This window comes from Protobothrops mucrosquamatus, unplaced genomic scaffold (genome assembly GCF_001527695.2).
Source record: "Protobothrops mucrosquamatus isolate PMUCROS unplaced genomic scaffold, P.Mucros_1.0 scaffold357, whole genome shotgun sequence".
Classification (NCBI taxonomy): Eukaryota; Metazoa; Chordata; class Lepidosauria; order Squamata; family Viperidae; genus Protobothrops; species Protobothrops mucrosquamatus.
In genome coordinates this window covers 503,314-529,273 of record NW_015386692.1, presented here as the reverse complement: position 1 = coordinate 529,273, position 25,960 = coordinate 503,314, and the positions used below count along the sequence as shown (strand labels likewise).

General features: G+C 35.5%; 1 protein-coding gene across 2 annotated transcripts in view; it reads right to left on the bottom strand.

The window, feature by feature from the left end:
• Positions 1 to 25,960, bottom strand: part of REV3L (REV3 like, DNA directed polymerase zeta catalytic subunit) — an 84,512-nt gene that overhangs the window by 6,447 nt on the left and 52,105 nt on the right. For both annotated transcript variants that reach the window (XM_029284070.1, XM_029284069.1), the window contains exons 14-30: positions 24,530 to 25,422; positions 22,946 to 23,034; positions 21,544 to 21,669; positions 21,062 to 21,260; positions 18,335 to 18,446; positions 12,825 to 12,940; positions 12,077 to 12,195; positions 10,150 to 10,268; positions 8,747 to 8,888; positions 7,959 to 8,203; positions 5,856 to 5,964; positions 4,104 to 4,310; positions 3,458 to 3,567; positions 3,011 to 3,125; positions 1,836 to 1,973; positions 1,276 to 1,466; positions 11 to 257 (exon numbers count right to left, since the gene is read on the bottom strand). In XM_029284070.1, the coding sequence (XP_029139903.1) occupies positions 11 to 257; positions 1,276 to 1,466; positions 1,836 to 1,973; positions 3,011 to 3,125; positions 3,458 to 3,567; positions 4,104 to 4,310; positions 5,856 to 5,964; positions 7,959 to 8,203; positions 8,747 to 8,888; positions 10,150 to 10,268; positions 12,077 to 12,195; positions 12,825 to 12,940; positions 18,335 to 18,446; positions 21,062 to 21,260; positions 21,544 to 21,669; positions 22,946 to 23,034; positions 24,530 to 25,422 (3,277 nt within the window). The remainder of the gene's footprint in view (positions 1 to 10; positions 258 to 1,275; positions 1,467 to 1,835; positions 1,974 to 3,010; positions 3,126 to 3,457; positions 3,568 to 4,103; positions 4,311 to 5,855; positions 5,965 to 7,958; positions 8,204 to 8,746; positions 8,889 to 10,149; positions 10,269 to 12,076; positions 12,196 to 12,824; positions 12,941 to 18,334; positions 18,447 to 21,061; positions 21,261 to 21,543; positions 21,670 to 22,945; positions 23,035 to 24,529; positions 25,423 to 25,960) is intronic.

Sequence of the window (25,960 nt, the reverse complement as noted above, 5' to 3'; positions counted from 1 at the left end):
CTACACTTACCCTTGGTAATTCATTATACCAACTGAAAACATCTATGCCAATGAGAGATAAGATCCTAGCCAGGGGAGGAAGAATCTGCTTGGTTATATAGTAGGTTGCATTCAGTCTCAGACTTGGGTCTTGCAAAACATCAATGGGCCGTCTAACCAACTGTATGAGAGGCAATCCTGGCATGCCATAAACAATAACATACGGAACTCTTTCACCGACACGTGGTTCAGACCGTCGGTCATAAGCAAGCATCTTTCTGTGGGGAGATACAACATGAGATTTCAAAATCTATTTGCTGCATGTGGAAGTGACAGAAACCCCAAAATTCAAAGAATGCACTTTAATGCACGAATTTTATATTTTTGTATTTATTTTTAAATTTATTTCTTGCAGTTCCTTTACATAGGCTCTGCCAATTATGACTACGCAAAACATACAAATGAAAGAACCATAAATTAAAACTAAGGTAAGAAAACTAAGCTGCAAGAGCCACTCTGATCTAGGAGTTAATGCTCAGGAGACTGTGAGTTCTAGTCCAACCTTAGGCCTAAAAGCTGGCTGAGTGACTTTAGACCAGTCATTCTCTCTCAGCCCAACCCACATTAAAGGGTGGTGGTTGTGGGAAAAATAGGAGGCCGAAGGAGTATTCGGTATGCTTGCCATCTTGAATTATTTCTAAAAATACAGCTACTCCTCGACTTACGACCACAATTGAGCCCCAAATTTCTGTTGCTAAGTGAGATAGTTGTTAAGGGAGTTTTGCCCCATTTTACGACCTTTCTTGCCACAGTTGTTAAATGAATCACTGCAGTTGTTAAGTTAGTAACACGGTTGCTGAGTGAATCTGGCTTCCCCATTGACTTTGCTTGTCAGAAATTTGCAAACATAATTCTGGGACGCGGCAACTGTCATAGAAGCCATGACCTCTATGATTACATGACCATGGAGATGTTGCAATGGTTGTTAAGTGTGAAAAATTTGTCTTAAGTCACTTTTTTCATGGCAACTCTGAATGGTCCCTAAACGAACTGTTCTAAGTTGAGGACTACCTGTATTGAAGGTCATAAATAACTAAAATACATACATATATACACAGAATTTAGATCCGGCTGATGCTAAAAATGTGAATCTACAACACCCTCCCTCCTTTTTATACCTTAATAAAATGAAACCTTTCAATATTCCTGGAAGATATCCTAGTATTTCTTCCTACTCACCCTTATACGATTTAATATCAAATGAAATATTAACATCCTGTCACTTATTGTCACTACCTTGTGATCTCCAGAGCTGGAACACAAGCACCAGGTCTGTATGCAGAACTTCCTCGGTACTCCTTTGCAAAGATGAAGTCTTGCATGCTAGCCTTCCCTTCTAATAATTTCATGCATTGATTTTGCACGTATTGCTTGATGTGACTTATATCACGTGTTTCAAACAGTAGCTTAATGGAACGCTCAAGGATCTGGAAAAGAAAAAGAAAGCCTGTTTCCAGTTGTCCCTTCAAAACTCGTTTAAAGATACTTGAAATGATGGCGGCATTTTGCAACGTCACCGCACTTGTCTATCATCTGACAATTAAAATGCTCTGGACAATTTACAAGGAAGTCATCCCTCCTTTCCCAATTGGTATTGTAGTCAACCAAAGAATGAACCCTCTAACCTAGGGGTAGGCAACCTTGGCTCTTTTATGACTCGTGGACTTCAATTCCCAGAATTCCTGAGCCAGCTATGCTGGCTCAGGAATTCTGGGAGTTGAAGTCCACGAGTCATAAAAGAGCCAAGGTTGCCTACCCCTGCTCTAACCAAAATGCATACTTCATGTCTCTTTTACCTTGGAAACAGCGGGACAAGCATCTCTTCTGACAGTTTCTATGCCTTTTGCATCAAATACTGGATCTTTCTGATCCAACGTTTCATACATATAACCAACATATCTCTTTTTGGTTTGCAATATACATGGCAAATAAACCTATAATAGGGAAACAAATATTAATTTGTAACAAAAACTCAAATGTTTCTAAAACTATACATCTTTCATAAAAAAGCTTAGATGCAATCTTCCAACAAAGCATTTAATTTAGACTCTGAGTGACAATGTCCATAAGTGACAGGCTTAGAATTCCATTTGCAAAATGAGTTGCTGTAGTACCTGGAAGACTGCCCTCTGTGCCATGCTATTGGGCTGGGCCAGGCCCGGCTTCGCATAGCCCGAAGGAGCTCCCTGGTGTGTGTCATAGCTCTGAAGCTATGGAAAGCACCAGAGTTGTGCTGCACCAGAAAGTCCCTTTGTACAGTGAGAAGTCCAACCCCAACCCCAGCCCCAGTTGCCCTTGCCACCCTGTCCTCCAAGATTTTTCTCCTCCAGCACTCTGCTGCAGCAGCTGCTCCATACTATCTATTTGCTACCACAAGACATGCCCATCCTGGCCCTTCACGGGGCTATCTTCCTCAGGCCTTGTGAAGAAATTGCCACGTGCAATCTTGAAAAGAAAGTTTCATGAGGCCAGCAGCTGCCTTACGAAAGGTGAGGCTGAGCATGTTTGGCCACAGCGGGAGCAAGAGGGCAAAGGTCAGTTAGGGCAGCAGGGGCCATGGAACACAGAGAGCCAAAAGGCTATAGATGGAAAGGGGAGAGAGGCTGGTGGGGGAAGTTCAAGCATCCTTGCAGTCATAAGTGAGGGTAGGCTACCAAGTGCCTGAATTTTGATCATATGGCTGTGGGGACACTTCAATGGCCTTAACTTCAGGCACCAATTTAAGACCCTTCAAATGATCGCTGAACAAATGGTTGTAAATCAAGTCTACCTCTGGAAGTCAATTTGGGCTAATGAGTGTGATGAAATACCTCTTTCACATGATTTGAACATGTGAAAGACTCCTAATTTAGTCTAATAAATATAAGCACAATGAAATTATTATAAAATTAAAGTGCTTTGAAATATTGCATGAGAAAATTAATAGTAAAACTATCTTGAGTGGAAAAATACCTTTTCGAACTTGTCTTACCTTTTCAAACTTCAATTTTACTGGTTTAGGATTGGTAGCTGTTACTGCTTCAGCAATTTCTTGACCAATTTTAAATGATTGTTCCTTAGTAGCTCCTTTCAGTAGTACAAACATGCTAAAACAAGAGAATTGGCTATTTAATTTTTCCTCAGAATTGTTTAAGCAGCACAGTAAGAGTTTACAGCATGGCAAATGGCATACAGGCACATTTGCACAAATTAGCATCCTGGATATCCAGACTGTTTCTGCTTACTTTTAATACTTTATTTCTAATTCTGCCTTTTCCTGGAGAAGAAATTCTGCCAACTTCCTATTCTACTGTTTGAACTATATGGCTGAGATTCAAAAGTTCTTATATGAACCTGTCTGACATGATTAAGAGAACAAAAAACAACTAAACACAATACTGGCTGGCAAGCCTCTTCAACAAAAAACAGTCTTAATTACCTGTCTGTGTCCCCATATACAACCCGTGCTCCCCATTTCTTTGTATCATTCACTAATTTTATTGCACGTTCCAAGGTCTCTCTGGCTTTGTGCACAATACTATCAGCAATCTGGAGATTAAAAAGACATATTACAAAAATCTTAGAATACAGTATTTTCTTTTGTCTAATCATGCATTTTTAAAAAGAGATTGGATAGCCATTTGTCCGAATGGTAAAGGGTATAGGGACTCCTACATGAGCAAGGGATTGGTCTAGAAGACCTCCAACCCGCTTCCAGCCCTGTTATTCTATGTTCTATGTATTCTTCAGAATTATCTGAACTAAATCAGCATTCATGTACTATAGTTAGTAAACCAAACCATTTTTCTTCTAATGTGTTAGGCTAAATTTTGTGTGCCTTTGATCCAGTTTTTGGCTCTTCAGGCTGCCTGGACAAGTCCCTGGAGTTTGCTTAGCAGGGTTTTTGGGAAGTCTTTGCCTCTTCCCAAGATTACTCTTTTCCTGGGGCTGATGGTGATTGGCTCAAGGTCACCTTCTGGCTTCATGCAGAAGTACAACTGATAGGTTTCCAGTGCCTTAAGCACTATATCAATACGAGCCTCTGTTATTGTTAATAAGTTAATATTTTGTTTTCAATTACTTACTTCACTACATGGCATCCTTCCAGAAAAATTAGCAGCAGTATAACCAAAAGTGACGTTTGCTATAAGTTTAAGGCCAAGCTGACGTGCCTCAAGCATTCGAGTGATAGTTTTGTCAAGTTTGTAAGCTTTCATTGATTGCTTCACCATTATTCTAGTCTTCAAAATTTCTTCCAGCATTCTTGGCAGTACACCCTTTCTTACAGAAGGCTATCGCAAAACAAAAACAATAATTGAAAGGTTGATAGTAATAGCACTATTAATCCTCATGTAAATACTTAGTGATATGTTGAGGCAAACTGAAGCAAATCCTGACTGATATATTAGTAGCAGTGTGGCCATGTTTTGCCCAATAATCATGTAGTGATCTCTTCACACAGAGTACCATGTGAAGAGGGTTATTGGCTGGAGGATAAGTAAACTGGTGTAGAATTGCTATTCAGGTGAACGATTGTCTTTTTACTCTGCTACATAAATCTAGGAATAACTTTAGAAAGTAGCATGATTGATAAGATTGTGTAGTGACAAGAAGGGGAAAAGGTGATCCAGAGCATGTCTAGGGATACATATAGCACCAGTCTGTACCTCTTTAAATCAAATTTCTTAAAGTTTATTTAAAAAGTTGCTAGTAAATAATCCAAAAGTGCTCCCATGCTCTATGAATCACAATTTTAATGTATTTATTTGCACTTAAGAACTTTTTTTTAATATCCAAGGTAGGACAATTCATCTTATTAATAAACATATTATCAATCTGATGTTTAAAAACACACTGGATCACTAATATGTGTCCCCAAATGTCTCTAATACTTTAACTTGACAGCCTTCATAGTTTCCACTCAAGTTTTCTGACTTATTTATTTATACATACACTGGACCACAATTTCTCTCCATCTTCTTTCTTTAAGATGGCTTATTATGAGTAGGGCAGCTGTGGAAATGATGTGTTATTTTTAGTTCTTTCTTTGGAGTAGGGATGTGTTACTTGTAATTCTGCATCAATATGGGTGAATAAGCTAATATCTGAGTATTAAATTTTTCCTTGTGAAATGAGTTCTTTTTTGTGCCTTTGGGGTTGTATTTTGTAGTTGGCATTTGGGAGTTCACATACAATGTCCACTTTCTACTCAATTTCTTATCTGGTCAATTTGCCCTTTGAGAATACGATAGTCTCATATGACAGTCTTAAACAGTCCTTTCATTTCATTAAACCTCTCCTCTATTAATTCTCCTGCCTGTTAATTCTTACTTTTCTTAGGGGAAGGAGAAGATTAACTTGTGGTTAAAAATAGGATAGGGATCCAACAAAGTCAAAGCAGGATAATTTTGTCTTATTTCTTTTTCCATTCTCTATCCAATTTCTGGTTAAAACTGAATTTCTTACTTTAAATTTTAAAAAATTCTATGAATCAGGTGAGAATCGGAATCAGAGAGAACCTTCTCCCTTGTTTTTCTTCCTAAGGGATGAATCTCTTCTTTGGGTGTCAAATCATTCTGAAGCCAGCCAAGCAAACCTGGGTGCCCTCACAGACAATGCTGCTCATCACACTTTTGAACCACTAGTTGCTGAAAGGACTAATTTTTTAGTTAATGTCAATACTGTTTATCAATACCTATTATTTCCCCTAAAATTCTATATTTTTTCCCATATCTATTAGAGTATAAAACTGAATTTATTTACAATTAAAGACAGAATATAAACAAAAAGCAACTTTTATAAACACAACGTTATTGTGCTTAAAAAAAATTAAATACCTTAACAAAAGCTATTCCACTGGGTGAGATTGTGATATCATGTCGAAGCTGGTACAACAGATCAGGAGATACTTTCAGAGATGTGCATCCAAATTTAAATTCATCATTTCTAAAATATAAGGAAAAATGAATTGTTCTAAACCGTTCATTTTTTTCAGTCTCTCTCATGATCCAGCTTTTCCTGCTTGCAACCTGTACATTATTCACTCACTTTTTTGCTATTATTTTCTCCTTATCTATATTACAAACTTTTTTTTAATCTGTTACAGTTAAATATGAATACATTTTTGCTCCTCTTTTCAATTGAGCAAAAATACCAAACTTCTTACAACAGACTAAAACTGACATGTCAAAAACAAGGCCCACAGGCTGGATTCAGCCCGTGATGGGCCCAGTCTGGCCCATAGGGCCGCCCTGGAGACAGCAAGGGACTGGCTCCCAATCCCTGCCCCCCCTAAACCTAGCCGGGTGCCCCCCAGTGTGTGCACAGGAGGTGTCTGTCAGCAACCGCAGCCCATTGACCCCTTGGCTGGCACACTCTGCAGTTGTGCAGCTCATGCAGCGCAGGTGGGTCTGAGCACTGCGACTGCTGGGCTGGCCCTCCAAACAGCAAGCGGAGGCAGAGGCATGGGGGGAGGCACGCAATCCAGCCTGCTGAACATGCTGGGTGGTCGCCTGCCCCATCCCAGCCACGGTGGCCATGGACAATCAAAGAGACAGTGGGGCTGTGGCGAAGCAGCCCAGCTGGTCACCGTCACAGCCATGTGCGCTCAGCCCCATCGTCCAACCTTGTCCTCCACCGAACCTGCCACCCACCCCCATCCCCCAACAGCCCCAGCAAACAGGTGGAGAAACCCCATCCCTAAGAGGCAGTTGGGACTCCCCTCCCCACTCCAAGGCTCCTCTGGTTGATCATGCCCTGGCGCCCCCCCTGGTCCCCCCCCCTCTTCCAGAGACCCTAGGATCCTCTCCAGTTCCACCCAGGCCCCAGACATCAAACTGGACAAGCTCACCTAGTCAGCAGTGACCACCCAGCCACGCCCCCACGAGGGCAGCCACAATGCTGATATAACCCTCAATGAAATCAAGTTTGACACCCTTGGACTAAAACAACAATATCCACAACAATACCAATACAAAATAAAACCAACAGATCATAACAGCTGGGTTATTAATTATACGTTTGGGAAATAGGATGTTTTTAATCCATCAGCAACAGAACAAAGAGTTGCACTCATAAATTTCTCTTGAGAAAAATACCAGTTTCTATTCTGTTGCTGAAATCTCCTCACTTGTTTCACTTATTTCTCTCAATAAATTTAGACTATTAATCTTTTTTAGATCAAAAGGAAAAATACCTTGTAATCTTCATTTTTTATGTCATGCAATAATTATAATTTATTGTTAGGAGTTATGTTGGGTATCTTCTCAGCCTATTTATATAAATCCTGTCATAAATTAATACAATTAACAAAATATGATAGATTTGAATCTGCACAATCACCATAGTGTTTTCTTTTTGTGTTAAGCAAATGCTCTCTCCAGATTGCCAATTTTAAAACTTGCAAACATACAGGTTGTCACTGATTTACAATCACAACTGGGACCGGAATCTCAGTCATTCAGCAAAGCAGTCGTTAACTGAGATGTCCATGTGAGTGACACAATCCCAGCACTCCCAGTTGTTAAGGAGAGAGACCAAGAGAGCTGCCTGCTGCGAGGACATCTTGACTCCACATGGAGCTGATATTTCCTCCCCACTCTGATCAGCAGCCTTTTGAGAGCTGTTGGGCAAGAGCTGAGATTCCCTCCCAGCAGGCAGCTCTTCAACAGTGACTCACTGTGTGTGTGTGTGTGTGAGAGAGAGAGAGGGGGGGGGAGAGATTATTTTGTCACTGGTCTTAACTGCTTTGCAGACCATAAAGCACCCTTTCTGAGTCCACTGTGATTTTGAGCACTTGTTATGCAACTCCTTGTTAAGTGAGGACGGCCTGTATTGTCTCTCTACAGGCAAGGGAGTTATCTTTAAAAGAGAAAGAGTGCTATACATTTACTCTATTAGTAGTGCAAACATGCACAGAGATTTAAATGATTAATACTTACTTCCCCAAGTTTTCAATATGTCCCAAGCATGTGGAAAAGCAATAATTGTATGCTATCACTATGGATGGGTATAAAGACTGAAAATCCAGCACAAGGACAGCATTGCTGTAGAAACGGGATTCTGGCTCCATTATTAAAGGAATACACTGAGGAGCCCTCATTTGAGCTCGTTGTTGAACGCTGGGTGTCACAGCAATGTAATTCATTGGTTTGGCAATACGTAGCATCATTGATTCCACACGATACTGAATAATACAAAAACTCAGTAATTAGCAATCCAACCTAGAAATTTACTGCATGTTTATCAACATTATGCTGAACAGAAGTCTAACAACTCAAGAGCAATTCATTCACGAATATTAATAATTAAAGCTATAATGTGGAGGTCCCAGCATCGTTGGCTGGCATAGGACAATCAGGAAACAAAAGCTGTATCCCATGTTTATTTTTCAAATGACAGAAAAATAGACAAATTTTGTTAGGAATGCCAATCTACTCAAGAACACAATTCTGAGACCAGCGGCAAGTGCCAGAGTTAAGACAACAGAAAATATAATTTATCCTAGAACTAATTCAGGAACCAAAAGTATTTGTGTCTACTTCTACCAAGAAAAAAGTTAACTCTCTTCTCAAAGAGGAAGGGATAGACCTGGAACCAATATAAATGATTGGCTAAAGCAATCATTGTCTGTAACATAAAGTGATTGTTTATGTTTACTATAATTCTCTATGAATTAAAAAGGATATGTTCATTTTTAAACAATTAAATCAAAGCAATTAAAGATTACCTGTGATCCTCTTGTCAATACATGCAAGAACTGAATTCCAAACAGCCTTGCCATTTCACTTGTTCTGCCAATCAAGTCCACTTGTTCCAATAGCTGTATATTCCCACGAACACGACTGATATAATAATCAACAATTTTCCACCTTTAAAATAAATCATTAATATGTAAAACCTTCAAAACTAAATTACAAAAGAGTATTTTGAAAAAAAGCCCAAGAATTTGCTATGAATTTTAAAAATGGAAAGCAGTATAGTATTACTTTTTGAAACAAAAGTGAACAAAACTGGTATATGATGGCTTTACTGGAATACAAACACTTATGTATTTCAGATTTAGTTATACTATTGGCTTTCTCTACAATCACTATGGAAAAGATTCTTCATGCACAAAGGTGCAAATGTCTTATTTAGATGTGTCAATCGTAGTTTACTGCGATCAGCTGGTGGTACAGTATCTAGGTGACCTAACGTACCTCTCTGTGGAAAGTAAAAAAAAAAAAAAGTTGTGAGGAGCATGGGGAATACCAAATGCTGCCACTTTTTTCTGTGGCAAATTTCCATAAAGCTGCAAAAGCTGCACTGTGAATCTTTAGACAATTAAAAAAATCTTTGTTATTGATTACCACCTATTATCGCCTATTACCTCAGAATACAAATTGTCTTCTGAAGATTTGAGACAATGTGAGATAACTGCAAGTTAAATAGATTAAATTCTATTTGCTTACAATAACATTGACCTGATAATTCGTATCATATAAGTTTTCATGCATTTCAGCCAATTCCATGGGAATTGTATTTTAAATGTAAAAGTAGAGTGTTTACTAAGCTTATTGTATTCTTAATTAATTGTATAGCCAATTTACTTTTAGATAGCATAACACCTTTCTATTCAATGAACAGACTTATAACAGAGCTAAAACACTATGAAAACAAGCAGCACCAAGCCTCATATTTGCAACAACCTAAACTGTCCACTTCATATTTTTTTTTAAAAAACTGAGGCTTGTTCTGAATTGAATCTGATAAATTCAAGAGTCGTTTGATAATATAGGACACGATTACTCCACTAGTCATGCTATGTCTTTCCTAAACAAACCACAATTAAATATAGTTCAAGGTCCAGAATGACATTCTAAGCAATTAATCTAGAATGCAAGTTCTCTTTTTCACACCTCCAACAGAAGAGAAAAAGATCAGGGGGAGACTGGAAGCAATTTGATCAATCTCAAAATGTGCCTGATGACATCAGGAAGACGAATATGGAGATCTGATATATAATGATGACCTGTTGATTTACAACTTCAGTTTGGAACTACAATTATAATTTCTCCTTTCTAATATATATATAGTAATCGCATTTGGTACTAGGCAATTAATTTTAAAATGATCATTACAGACAATTACCGATAGGTGTCTGCCTTGTTGTCAAACCAATCAGACAGAACACGAGAAGTGAAGAGTGGGAAACGCTGATGAAGTATATGAAAGCTCACATTTTCAAATGTATAGTTGGTCAAAGCCACCTAAAAAAATAGAAAATTTGGATGATTATATTTTTCTATAGTTTATATCCAGGAATGGAATTGATTCTATTGGAATGGAATTCTATAGAACAATTACACAGAGAATAGGTTGAAAATTGCCACAACTTTTAATAGTTTCATTTTACAAAGAGTTTGGTACAAAACAGGACAAGGATTCAGATTTCAAACAGCCTAAATACTGACCAAAATCTCAGAACACATGCTGGGAGAATGTTGAAGGAAGCAAGTTCAAACCCTTTATGCCACAGAGACACCTTGTGCTCTCACAGTGACCTTGAATTTTGACAGGCTTTGCATCACTAAGCTAATCAGAAATGCAGCTAAAAATATTTCCCATCCCTATCAACCAATAACTAATATGTTATTGATGCATTGCAATGAGCATTGCAAGAAAAGCTAGATGGGAGAAAAATCAGCAATGAATGTGCTTCAATTCTATTTTTATATCTGTCTCAGCCATAGTCAGATATTAAGGCCACATTAAAACAATTGAAAAAATAACCCTGATTCAGTATCTCTCACCCAACTAGCATAATTGCCCCTCTTCCACTCAAAAAGCAGAGACCATTTGCTTTCCCCCTAAGAATATGGAAAAACCACATTTTATGTGATAGTTATTACCTCATCATTACAAAATTCTAAATAACACACTAAAGAACAAATTAGCCTATAAAATTAATTACAGCACGATTAAAGAAAAAGAGTTGATTTTAAAAATCAAAATATTTAGAAACTGATGGTTACCCATAGGACACTGCTGGGAAATTCTGTGAGTTTATATTCAATGGAAGAGAATACCTATAGTTCAGGATTGAACTGTTGGGAGTTCTTGCTGCTTGGATGCTTGCTTGCAGATGTTTTATTATCCAACTAGGTAACATCATCAAGGCAAATGACTGTGGGGTTTGCTGCCTATTTATATGTAGTATTTGCTCTGCCACTTTGGTGGGGAAGTGGTTTTCTCACTGGCGATTCTGCATGATTGTGGGGTCCTTTGTGCTCTCTTGAGCTTGGTGGTTTTCTTCCAGACTGCATGACTGTTCCTGCTTACCCTTATGTGGGCTGCTGGAGGGGATGTATAGTGTTTTTGTTTCCTTCCTAGGTTTTTTATTGTCTCTCTTGTATAATGTAGTTTATCTATATACATCTATTGACAACAGATTCATCCTTCAACAACATCTTTGAAGGAATGATTACACTCAAATAATACTCAACACATCAGACACACGAGGTTGGAGAAGAATGACTTACAATAGAAGAGAATGACTTAGACTGACACTACACAGACAAGTTTAATTAATATACTTCAAGTGAAATAATGCTAGGTTAGTAAGCAACTGGTCTTTAAGCAGAATACTGCCAAAAGATTAACCAGGATATGCTACTGAATTATCCAGCAGTAGGTATCTAATAGTATTTTGCTCTACTTAACCTTTGCTATTTACTCTTTTCCTCCACAATGCAATAATTCAAACCAAATTTGATACTCTCTGTGGTATTCTGAAGTCAGCAAAAGTAGTCAAAGAAATTGTTCCCTATGTGCTTTGGATAGAACTTTACAACAGTGAAAGAATACAAGTATCAAGATGTATTTATTTTATTACTTAGAAGCAAGTAAGCTGCCCAGATAAAGAAAAATCCATAAAACATATTTCTATCATTCTGAAAATGAGTAGTTTATTTCAGAATAAACTCTTTGAAAATGTTATTTTATAATAATTTGAATTTATATACACCTAATAATCCTATTGCCCTTTTCCAAGTTTTATAACTTTGCCAGATGTTACCTCATGTCTCATAATTCTCCAGATATTTAATATAACTCTTCCAATAATGTTTATTTCACTCATTGTATCTGCTCCATATTCATCTAGATCTGAAGCAAATCTGTTCTCTTTCTTATCATCTAAAATAAAAAATAAATAAATTTAATGATAAATACTAAAGGTGCATTTATCAGAACAAAACATTCATGCTTAAATCTAAGTTTACTAAAATGGTAATAAATCATCCTGGCAAATTGTATGCTACACTTCAACTTAAGGATACAAATGCAATTCTCATTTTTTTCCTTGCGTTACTGAGACAGGAGAAGAATCATAACACTTTAAGAAACAGACCTGCAGGTCTGAATTTATGTCATAACAATGCATACCTTTGGCTTGTGTTCACAGGTAATAAAAATCTGATTTCCTATCCCTCTGTGGCAATTATACTTCATATCTGCTGCCAAACATCAGGTTGATAAACTAAGTATGGAATAACAAGGTGACCTTAATTTATTCACATTAGATTCATATGCTGCTTATTTTGATAGCTGCACCTCCTATTTCTGTCCCTTATCAGAAATAAGGGTTAGAAATAGAATATGGGTACAGCTATCCAACGTCACAAATTTAGTAAGCCAAATTTCCCTGTTAAACTGATAAATTAACAGCTTGCTATAGGGGCAGAATACAAGGAATGCACCCAGCTAATGGTCATTTCAAAAAATGGACAGAAGACTCATAATTAACACATGGTTCACAAACACACCTGGAACACGAGAGATCATCTGACATAAATCAACATCCAGAGCAGCAGCTCTCTGTAAGAGGTATCCCCAAGAATGCATTTGGACTTCATAGCCTAACAAAATATCTGGATCATACCTAAAAACAGAAAGATATGTCTTTATATTAGCAATTATTTAATTTAAATTTATTCATTAGAGCTGCAAATGTCACTAAATTAAATACATATAGTTATTTGGTGAAGAAGTTTAATTCCCTATGTGTGGAAAAATGTATACGAATTTGATCTTAAGTACTGTGTACAGGTAGTCCTCCACTTATGACCACAATTGAGCCCAAAATTCCTGCTAAGCGAGACAGTTGTTAAGTGAATTTTGCTCCATTTTACGATCTTTCTTACCACAGTTGTTGAATGAATCACTGCAGTTGATAAGTTAGTAACACACTTAAGTGAATCTGGCTCTCCCTTGATTTTGCTTGTTAGAATGTTGCAAAAGGTGATCACATGACATCGGGTCACTGCAACCATCATAAATATGAGTCAGTTGCCTAAGAATCTAAATTTTGATCAAGGGACTATGGGTATACTGCAGTGATTGTGTAAAACATGGTCATAAGTCACCTTTTTTTAGTGCCGTTATAACTTTGAATGGTCACTAAACGAACTGTTATAAATTGAGGACCACCTGTATTGTCATTATTTATCAAATAATTGAATTGAAATTCAAGTGAAGATGACAAATTATTTTGGAACCTGGAGTTTTTTTGAATTTTAAAAAAAGCTCAGTCCTCTCGACTAAAGGCATCATGGAGCTGGAGAACATTGGTTCTTTTTTTTAAAAAACAAAATAAATGGATTGAATTTCCAGTTAAAAGGAAAAAAGTACACAGGGTTATCACTGAACTCATTAGTTTCATAGTAGATTTCAATGTATGAATGTATAACTTAGTCTAAAAAAAGGATTACTGTTTTATTACTCTTAAGGCAGCATTTTTTCAAAATTTAAAAAAACAGTTTCTACATCAGAGAAACCATTTTTATAGATCAGAAATGTTAAATGTCTGTTTATTTTAGGTTATGCTATAAAATATGTAAAATAGAGTAATTTTTATGGCTACTACACTTCATTTTTAATGTGTGAGTTATTCTACAAATTAGTTTCCAGAGAAACTGAGTAAAGTAGTCCAATGTAAAAAATTACTTCTTTTTCACAGTAGGAAAAGAGAAGCTGGCTGCTATTTGCAGTGATTAATTTTCTAAAAAAAAGTTCAGTAAATATTTGACTTGCTTTTATTTACAATGATAGATCCCTGTATCGCCTTAAACTTATTTTGCATCTCTTTCACCTAAAAATAAAAAGGCCAAATAGCCTTGTGTTAGTAGATTGTTAGCCATACCAAATTAGATGTAAAACATTTTGGTTTCCAATTAATAAATTCTCTGTTTTGATTTAAAAAGACAGTCTGAAAGCTTTAATTCTCATAAACAATGTATTCAGATGAATGCTGGCAAGATTCCTAATGGTCTTACTTCAAATAAGATGAACATTTCTATCAATTCTGAGCAAGCTTTGCATGACTAGAAATCTGTAATTTTCCATTCAGATAAAAGTTTTGATCCACGTGATAGATGACTGTTCTAATGCTAATTACTTAGTAAAAATAAATAATCAAGAATCCATTTAACAGAAACATTGGCTGAAAAAATATATACATGTCCAAAACTATTTTGCTTACCCTTATGCAGAAAATGAATATTTATATTGAGAATAATTTCATTCTTATCAAGACATTAATTCTGTGCCTGAATTGTAGCATACCAAAGCTTCTGCTGGTGGATTCATACATGAATGAATGCTTCTTATAACATATTTTCTCTACATGGAAAACTAGACCTAAAGATATTGACTAGCTCAGTGGGAATACGCTATGTGCACTAGGTAACATAAAGCAGAGTGTCAAGGATTTTTTTTTAGTGCAACAAGTTTTTGAAGTTTTTTTTTCTACACAAAAATCAAGGCAAACTAAGCCAGAGGGGCATTTTTATAGGAAAAAAAAATCCCTGGATGCTTAAAATTATAACAGCCTTTATACAATATTTTTCTGTGTGTCTTTAGTTTCATCTCTTTTTGGGTGGGGGATCTTTTTGACAGGCAGAAATTGAGCTCTTACTCTAACTGAATCTTTTGGGGGGTCTTCTCAGGATGACCCATCTCATTCAAACAGTAACACAATTCTCTGATACTCTGAAATAACAGAAGTTTGAATAAATAGCAACAATTGGGTGCATATGCTCTGTAGTCTCTTAAACATTTCAGTTACTTTAATTCTAGTTGTTTTGTAACCACGGAGTTATGTATGGATGTATATATATGTATATAACAATATAAAACAATATGAACTCTTTATTATCAGCTTTTCTTCAATGGAGTCATAAACATTGATGATGATGTCTTCCATAGGTAAAAGTAGGGCACCTATTATTGCCCTAATGTTTATGATGGATATTACTAACTTGACAGATAGTATTTCTGTGCACATTACCAAATTCAAATCCAGTATTTTCAATTAAATAACATTTAGAGCATGCATTGTTTTCCAGGAGTTCAAGACAGACTACATAAATTTTCCCCACTGATCTCAAATCATCCAATGAGCTTTCACGGCTTAGAGTGGAATTGAACCTGGGCTTCCTTGTGATAATCAATCCCTCGACCATTATATTAGTCGGGTTCTCCAATTACGTTGTAGCAAATCATATAAAAGACTCCTAACTGACATGTTGGTGAGTCTTAGTCTATAACAGTAGATAGGACTGAGATATATAAATAAATAGACTGATAAGTAAAATAGTTCTACTTATTTTGTTTGCAAATTTTGCCAAAACTTCACTAAGTAAGCCACGGATCAGAAGAAGTTTATATGAAATCTAAATTATGTCATACTGTTTTATCCAACTTTAATACCTGAAAATCTTATCTGTATTAATGTGGTGATGGATTGACTGAATAATTTCAGCATCTTGATAAGACAAACAAAGTATTTATTAAATTTTGCTGGAATTTAAAATTAAGATATGTAACTTGGTTGATTACAGAAATGCTACATATTTATTGCTAGTGTTATTCCACATTAAAAAGGTCACTACTGATGTAATGTGAGTAGTTACAGCTATTAGGTTTCTTTTTATTCCATTCTCAATTCTAATTGTTGGTATAGAATTCACAGGAACTCAGTTTATAAACTAAAAACCTTCATGGAGAAAGCCACTGCAGTTTAACTAAATAACTTATAAGTTTCTTTGATAGGCACATATATGTGTGCCTCAGATTTAGTCCACAAATATGTTTTTTGCACTGGTCATTTCAGAAACCATTTGGCTATTTCTGCACATTTGTTTTGTATTCTTCAGTTATTACTGATAACCAAACAATAAAAATTGTAGTCAAGTACACTGAATATATACTAGGAGATCAGCATTTATTCAGCTGTTCTGCTAAATTTTATTTTTCCACCACATGCAGTTTATGGACATCAAAGATTATTAAACTCTATATTATAATTATAAGGTTGTAGTGAAAGCTTGATCATTTCTTCTTCTCTTTGCTGTTCTAGTAAAGCTATGAAATTTTCATTTCAACTAACAACAATTTAATGTGTCATCCAAATAAAAAAAATCATTTTAGTAATAATAGGAGGGAACAAGAAAGTTTGTAAAGTATAGGTTAAAATAGCTTGTTTCCACTAATCAAAATTAAAATGAACTATAGTTCTTAGGTTGAGCAACATAAACCACAATTAATAGGTCAATCATTAAGTTGTTTCAAAGGAGAGACAACATACACATTCAAAAATTACCTAGCTTTCAATTGGCAAGGCAAACTACATAAAGTTTAAATCTAAACCATATTTTAAACCATTCTTATATTTATTTTATCTGCAAAACAATATAGCATGATCTTTATATGAAGCTGACTGGAACTAGAAAATGAAAATTAACATATCCTAATTCGTGTCTTTGTCTCATTTAAGAGTTCTCCAGTTTCTACTAAATCCAACAAAACGTATTACTTTTCCAGTAATAATTCATAATATTAGCAACAAAACCTATTTTGAACACTGTTTTGTCCAATATAATATTTAATGAAATTAATGTCATAGCCAAAAATAATAGGTTGGGAAAGAAAAGTAATAAAAATTTCAAATATACTCAAATCCAGGAGGTAATTTATTTGAAATATAGTTCCATACATATCAACATAGAATTATTATTTTGCTAAATGAAACCACTGACTGAAAGTCTTGCATCAACTTGATTTTGGAGGGGGTGTAATTTTTATCCCTCAAACAGTAAAAATATTGTATCAAAAATATCTGAAAATACACATCATACTTCAGTCATTGGCCAGTCCTAGAAGCTGACATACAGCATTTCAAAAAGTGTTTACCAGGTAACAACCCAGATGTTTGGTTTGTCTTTTTCATGATAGAGAAATCAGTGTGCTTTCTTCATTCAGTGAAGCCTTCAGCTGTCAAGTCTTCGTTTTTTGATCTTCAGAGATAAAGAAAAATTGTAATGTTCTGTTGTTTGGAATGATTATTTTTTTTTATGCAGACAAGTGGTATTTTTCCTATGCTTCCAAAATGGTGGAAGATTTTAAAAAATTAAAATTGCAATTTCCAAGTTGTTTTGTAAGTCAGACGGAGCAGCGGATTCCCAAAAAAGAGAAAGATAAAATTAATTTCCTTACCTGTAATTTTGTCTTCTCTGAACAGGAATCCGCTGCTTTGTCAGGACCCACCCTTTGCTGGTTGCTTTCAGCAACTCTAGTATTCTGGTTTCCTGGATTTGGTCAATGCCATTCTCATCAGAAGTTTTCTAGTTGGAGAGAGAGAGAATTGCAAATGTACTCTGCCTAGTACACATTTTCCTTGAGAATGTATTCCAGCCAGAAGTTTCAAAGTTTAGCTTTCTGGATAAAATAAGACTTCAAAGCTTTGGCAGTTGACCCGAAGAAAGACACATCTGAACTTCTATAAGTGCATGATCAGAGGATGCTATAAGAGCATGTAAGAAACTTGAAAATGATACACCAAACCAAATTTGGAAAAGGAGAAGTTTCCCTTTGGAGAAGACATATGTAAAAAAAAAATCATGCCTACCTATTTATTTTTGCCTGTATCACTAGGAGCAATGAGTTTTCATATGAAGTTGTCAGAAAAATCACCTCTTTCCTGCCTATTGGTAGATTTTTTAAAGCTGTATTTTAAGACAGTAAGAAGTTTTCTAGATTTCACATGCATCTTAAGGATATTATAAGTTCAGTAGCACTGATGTGAATTCTGGTTTAGAGATCTGAATAAATATACTGTACCTTAAAAGATAAATATATTGTTATGAAGACCCAAAGCAAACATTTAACAAAATAAAAGTGTTAAAATATGGGGACATAAGAAAGAGAAGAGAGAGACCAAAACTTGAACAAACTTAATCAGGAATTTATAAGATGGAGAAAAAAAAAAGAATACTACCTTTTAATAATATTCACTACCTCCTGGAAAAGTGCTCTCTCATCAGTAGCATATGAGACTTCCAACCCTGAGATACCAGATCTTGCAAGCAAAGGGGCATGTTCTCTATTACCTGAAAAGCAAATTGAAATGCATTTATTTCTTAAGAAAAACATGGTCGTTTCACTTTTGACAGTGAGCAGTACAAACAGTATTCCAGTACCCTTCCTCCACCTGCTGCAGACAAAGCATGAACAAGTTCATGTCAATTTTGCATTTAATTCTATTATATTGAAAAGCATATACGTGTTTTTGAATTTTTTTTAGAATGCTACACCACTGGTTTTTCTAAGATTCATATGCTGTAACTTTTCACAAACATATATCACAATAAATTATCATAAACACAATTTTATTAATCCATACTAGAAAAAATGACTGCTGCGTTATTTACTATAATGATACTAAAATCTTTCTTTAGATTTGAATTCCTGCTACCAATCTTTGTTATTCTACATTATGAATATGCCTAATTCAGAGGAAGAAAACCATGCTACATTAATCTCTATCAATATGCGCTAGGTTAATATTGCTGATCTAACACATGGCAAAGAGGGAGAGTATTAATTAATATTTGTTTTTAACTATGTTTTAATCTGTAGTTTTGGGATTGCATTTTTATCTGGTTGTTAGCCGCCCTGAGTCCGCAAGGAGAAGGGCGGGATCTAAATATAAACAATAAAATATAAATAATATAGATGCCATTAACAAAACTGCCTTGGTATCCAAGCACTGAGCTCTCTGTGCAAAGAGCACCTTGCTTTCTCTTATACAAAAGATCATGGACTATCCTTTACCAGGTATTCTTCATACAGGCAGGAAATAAGCTGATGGGAAGGATTCTAGACAGAAGTAGCTACTGAACATTTCAATGTAAGATAGGGTAAAAACTCTCCTTGAGGACAGTGCAGGACTATGATAATCAACTGAGATTAGGAATGATCAGTGAACATTATGAAACATGGCTTTTCACAACTACTATGTAACCTAAGGCCTAGGGCATATGGAAAAAAATATTCAATATCGTTAGAAATTAATTGATATTCACATCAAAACAATTAAAAACATTTATTACTTCTAGTTCCAAGTAAATTATTTTTTACACAGCCACACAACACATATATGGCCAAAATCAAGTTGAGATTGAAACACTTTCATAGATATTTCTGTTTCAATTTGATCGTGATTTTTGTTATAATGGTCCAACATTAGTCAATGTGTTTTTAGAATTTAAAAAGTTTATGGTAGAATAATCAAAATGAGATTTTACTTTGTCAGCCGACAGTATCTTAAATAAATCAAATATTCAGTACTAATAACTCTGCAACATTAAATACAATGTTTTTTTTAAAGAAAATGTGCTAAATCTAATATGGTTGAATTCAGTCTATACGTTTTCTTTCCAGTTTCTGAAGGCAGCTTCTAGAAGGACATAATTTAATAAAAACAATCTATTGCTTTAAAGTTAAATATTTTAAAGAAAAATGTTATCAAAGGATGCTAAAGGTAAGAATAAGAATTACTTAATATCCAGAAATAAAAGGGGATGAAAAGATATGTTTTGTTATCATGTTACATTGTGTTATTCAGAACTTTAATAACAGCATAAACTTATTGAATATAAATCTAGGAGTTTACTATTTTATTTTTTCAATTAAGTTTAAGGTTTTTTCACTAGCCTAAACCAGTGGTACTCAACCTTTAACAGCTGGAGAGCCACTTCACCATTAACTGTTGCAGAGCATAACATCAAACATGAACATTGCAATCTTTCCTTCATGGTGCTACCTAATTTTTGGTGGTGTTCATCACCACATGCAATATTTACTGAACCATGTCATGGCATATCAATTTTTTTCTCCATTGCTGTTATTATCCTTGTTCCTTATTGGTTGCTGGGGAAAAAAAGGGAAGATTCCCATTCTTTCCCATGGCTGCTGGGCTGGAGTGATTTCTATTCTTACCTGGCAGGGGGATCCCAGCAGCTCCTTCGCTTTCCTCCTATGGGAGGAGGTACTTCAGTGACTCCCACACTGCCGGTCCTTTGGTCAGTGCTCCCCGCGCTGCCTGATAGAGTGGAGCGCCGATCAGATGCCTACACTGCGAGAGCCGCCTGTAGGGCCTCAAGAGCATCCAGCTCTAGAGCCACAGGTTGAGTATCACTGGTCTAAACAAAGCCAAAAAGGTACAATACAATAAGGGCCCTCTTTAGACCCTACAAAGATCAGAAAACCACACAACAACCCTTATGCAACATTTAACATATTCCATGTTCTACCTTTCTTCAAACCAATTTAGACAGATTACCAAAACTGAATTTCTTGAACAGTCCCAGGAAATTAAAAAGGACTAGTTCAGCACAAGAGTTTTGAGGCCTGCCATCTAGGGTATGCTTTCCTCTTTATATCTTCAGGACTTCTGCAGGAGCGTGCTACAAGATATTAAACATTGTTTAATATACACTTAGGTAGATGTTAAGCATTACAGCCCTTGCAAATGTTCATAAAAAGATATAAGGTGGAAACCACCTACTATAAGTCCGTGATTCTACAATGAGATGACATGAATTTAAACACTAGCAAACCTCCTTCAAAACCACATTTTTATTTATTATGTTTATTAATACCTAAATACAATCAATTCAAAATATTGACATTAATTTTAAAGAAAACAAAATGAAATAAAGACCTTGACTTGAGATAGTTCTTGCTCTGTCTTTATCGATCACTACAGCACCAGAGATTTCCATTTTCTCAGTATCTGGCAATGGTGTGTCAGATGAGATGCAGTAGAATAAAGCACAGATAGGATCAAATTCAGGATCCGCCTCCAAATCTCTTCTTGTTCGAGCATGCAATTCTATACTTAGCAGTGTAAGATACTGTACCTACACAGAAAAGTTTATATTATTAGCTTTGTTAAAATAATTTGAAAAAACACTACAAGCAAAACCTTTATCAACAATCAAGCATGAGTTTATCCTTTAGCTGATTAATGTGAACTTTTTCAGGAATCAATAAAATCATGTAATTTAGTGATAATGAATAAATTAGTGTCTGCCTATGAATATTCGCCAATCTTGACAAGTACTTTCATTTTGAAAACTTCAAAAATGATCTGAGAAACATATATTGGGTATGTAAAGCATTTTCAATAAAAAAATGAGTTACCTCATGTAAAGCCTTTGCTTCTTGAAGGTTTTGCACACTTATTTTAAAACCGTAAGAATTGTTCAAAGATGGTCCTTCAATCTGAGAAGTTTCTTTCTTTTGATTATTTATAGTAGCGAACTGATTCTGTTAAATAAAACAACAAACTTCTAATAATTAAGACTATTTTTTTGATAATTTAAATAATTTAACTCTCACAATCTTGTTCATCTCCATTCAACTGGTGGGTATAAATAAATACTCAGATCATATTCCAGGTAGAAAAGCACTGCCATATTGTTATACTTTCTAATGCTTTTTTCACAACTACAATGGAAGCTTCTTTCGTTTAATACAAGACTTATACCAGGAACGTGTCTCTGAAATAACCACATGGAACCATTCTCCTCTTCAATATGCTGCACTCAATTATAGCTGATTACATAAGACTGGGAATAGCTGCACAGCTAATACTGACTGCATCAGTAATACTGCGGTTTTAGCATTTACAGGTATGTTACCGCCACATAAATTGCAACCTATACCACAGAAATTGTTTCCTAGGTTGTTGCTAATGTTTATTAACATATCCTTCAATCAAAAATATCAAACTCAAGATGTCATATGTATTCTTCAAACGTGGAAAGTTCAGGTTCCAAAAAAAGCATTAAATATTCTTCACGATCAGTGTAATCTTTAAATGCATTTTCAATAGGAGATGCATACTTTTGTAACATCTAGCAACAAGTTTTCGTATTAAGTCAGGAGAAATGAATCTAAAAGTGATTTCTGATATGGTGTATCACAGAAAGTCATTTTACAAATAATTCCTAAGCAATTTTCACTAGGTATTTATTTTACTCTCCCAAGCTAATTTCAGCCTGCCCTTTCATATAAACTTCCACAAAGCAGTAAACTAGAATGCAACAAAGCAGGATGATCTTAAAACAAAACTTAAAAGACAAAAATCAAAACCCAAGTGAGTATAAAGTTTCATGTGTCATGGTTCCGAAGAAGCAGCTTTTCAAAGAACTTTGAGGCTTTATTTACCTTAAAGAATCCTTTTATTGCTACATAGCTTCGGCAGGTACATAATGAAGCCAAAAACTGAATCCTCCCACCCCCAATCATCCATAACAAAGCATAACTCACTCCTTCATTTTACAGTCATCAATCACGTTCTCCAATTAGTTTGAAGTGTGAACTGTCCCTCCCGTAATTCCTCTGGTTACAGCTGACCTTGGCAATGCTGTACTGAAATATTGTTGTGGTTAACTATTACACTTTCCCACCTGTTATTCTAACATTGTCTGCTTTAACTCTAGAAGTGATATGCAGGCTAAATAAAACATGTTTGCTTCTTCATATATGGCAAGCAAGAACATCCTATGTTAGCAGTCTTGACATCATTCCTTCTTCTTACCTTAATTTGTGTTGTTAAAAGTACTTTACGAAGTGCATCAACATTTCTTCCTCGTCTAGAACTAAACTTCTGAATATCTCGTCCAATGGCTAGAAAAAAAATATTACTTTGTATTATAAAAATTTCTATGCATTTCAGTTACACAGCTCTAAGCAGCTTAAAATATAATGAGCATACATACTAACAAAACAAGTAAACTTTAAGACCAAATTACCTAAATACAACTCTGAATTAACTTCAATTCATGGTACAACTGTACAGTTTCTTGTCAGGAATATTACAATGACCTCCAAAGGTCCCTTCCAAATCTGTTATTCTGTATTCTGTACAATGGACTAAATTATGTACAAAAACTTCAAAGGTTTATTTTAATTCAAAAGTTGCAGAGCAGATGCTTTGCATTCAGAAAGCTACTGGTTCAATCACTGGCAACTTCAAATAGTGAATAAAAACAGAGTATTTTCCAGTTAGAATACATGTTGTACATGAAACAAGCAAACGTTAGCCCCAATACTAAATCATGGAATGACACTGGATCATTTTATTTTGATCTTATGTAAATTAGGTAAAAATGTTGCAAATTCATTAATTCTGCATCTCAACTCTAGGCTGCACAGCTGAAATGGTCAGTTACTAAATCAGCATCTGGAGGCCATTTAGGTCTGAATGGAGAGAAACAGACTTTGGCTCAAGCCTGACAAGACTGAGTGGCTGCAGTTTTGGGTTTCCTTGTGTTGGGTATGTTTTCACTGTTGGTCTTGGATGGATTTGAGATTAGTAAACAACTCTCTGGTCTTTCTGGACTAACAGCTACTGCTTGATGAGCAGGTGGCAGTTGAGGCACAAATTGATCTTGTGTGCCAGTTGTCTCCTTTCCTCAACTAAGAGGTCCTACATATAGTTGTTACTCATGCCCTGGTCCATCTAATGACTGAAATATGAAATGTGCTCTACATGGGGCTGCCCTTGAAGACAATCTGAAAGGTACAGCTATTTCAAAATGCAATGGCCTGAGCAATCATGGTATCTAATTATGCCCATGTGTCATTACTGCTATACAAACTGCAGTGGCTGCCAGTTGGCTTCAGAGTGCAATTCAAAATATCGGTTACCCATAAAACCCTTTATGACATAGGGGCTCATTTTCTCAGGGACCACCTATCTTTTAATACTTTCTACCTATCTGGTACATTCAGGCAGAATAGATAGGCCCCAGGTCCCCTCAATTAAGAATTGTCATCTTGAGGAATTGAAGAAGTGTGCCTTCTCTGACTCTGCCCTCTGGAACAGCACTCTCAAAATAAGTATGGTGTTAACTTTCCTGGGACTCCAGGCTCTAAAGACCAAGTCTGAGGTGAGTGTCTCTGTGGAACTCATCAGATTTTTATTGGTTTGGTTGTTTTTAGTTTGGGCTGCTACTTTTTGTTTCATGCTTTTAACTTTTTAAATTGTGTATCTGGACACTGTAAGCCACTCAGGTGTTTTGGGGTGGGCAACCATAATAAACTTAATATAACAAGTAAATAATACAGTAACTGACTGAATTTATTTTTAATTGCTGCATTTCTTTGGTCATAAGCTTACCTGATAATGGAGTATATCCAAGTGCTTCTGGTATTCCTTGAGATATATGCTCCCTGATAGGTGTACTATGAAAGCAAGTATCAGAATTGCCATCCGGTTCTTTGCTCAATGGGGAGACACAGAATGGTATTTTGCTTTCCTTTTTGACAGATTTCTGTTCTTTCTCAGCTACAGATTTATTTTCTTCTAGAGAAGACAATACACCCTCTGAGTCTTCTAAATTAGATTGCTTAGAATCGGTGGATACGACTTGTTGCCAGGGAGGAAGTACTGATGAATCAGGAGAACTATAATTGGTATAATCTTCCTCTTTTTTGTCCTTATCTATTGCTGCAGTGACAAGTGGCATTGTCTTTACTTTAACGATAGTCTTACTCATTTCAGAGATATTTACACCAAACCTTTCCATAGTTTGAGGTGATATGGGATTTGAAGATGAAAAGCACAGATCTTCTGATTGTACAGCAGGTTTGCTTGGTATACCAGAACTCACAGCAACCTTGACTATCTGATGACATAGATTCTTAGGCAAAGACATATTGGTCAAACTCTCATCAATCTTCTCCATTTCAATTGATCTGATGACAGCTCTTTTTTTAAAATATTCGTAATCTTCTTTGGCTTGAAGCCATGACTGAATTTGCTGGTAGCTTGGTGCACATTTGCAAGGCATGATTACTATCTTTTTGTCATTAATTTTACGGGTGTTCCTTTGTTTTTTATCAGTAGAGAATTGGCTATTTCGAAGGGGAGAGCCTGGCCTAGGACTCTGTGCCATTGCCAAAAATGCAGTCTTCCAGAGTTGTAGTCCCTCCAAAGAGAAATCTCCTTCAAATTCAAGTAGATCATTTGGAAGTCTAGATTCTACTGTAAGTACTCTTCCTCCAATCTCTCTGTAAAATAATTACTTTAATTATTTTTCTCATAAACAGAATTTATTTTACTAGCAGTGTTATTTGTCCTTACTGTTTTTCTCTATCTAATACCATGCACGTATACATTTATTGTATAATGGAAACTTTCCTATCCTCTACTGAAGCCCTCAAATCTATACTAGAAGGTCTTCAACCTCCATCTCAGATTTGGAAAGTATAGAGCAGTAAAGAACAGAGAATCTGATTTACCAGGAAAAAGCATTATCTTCAATACAAAATTACTATATACAATAAAATATACAAGTCAAATATACAATAAATAATAAAATGTGGTTAAATTATCTAAGCAAAAAAATAAACTTAAGTCAAAACCCTTTAGGTTCTAAGATATTACATCCAAGTTAGTAAATTTAAGATAATTGATTATAAATAACTTTGTTGTTACCCAAGAATATTTTTCTAAAATGGTAATTTATCCAGTTTCATTTAAATACTTCTGAGTAATACCCAATCATTCTGACATGTCATGTTCATAATGGTTATTTAACTACAGAAA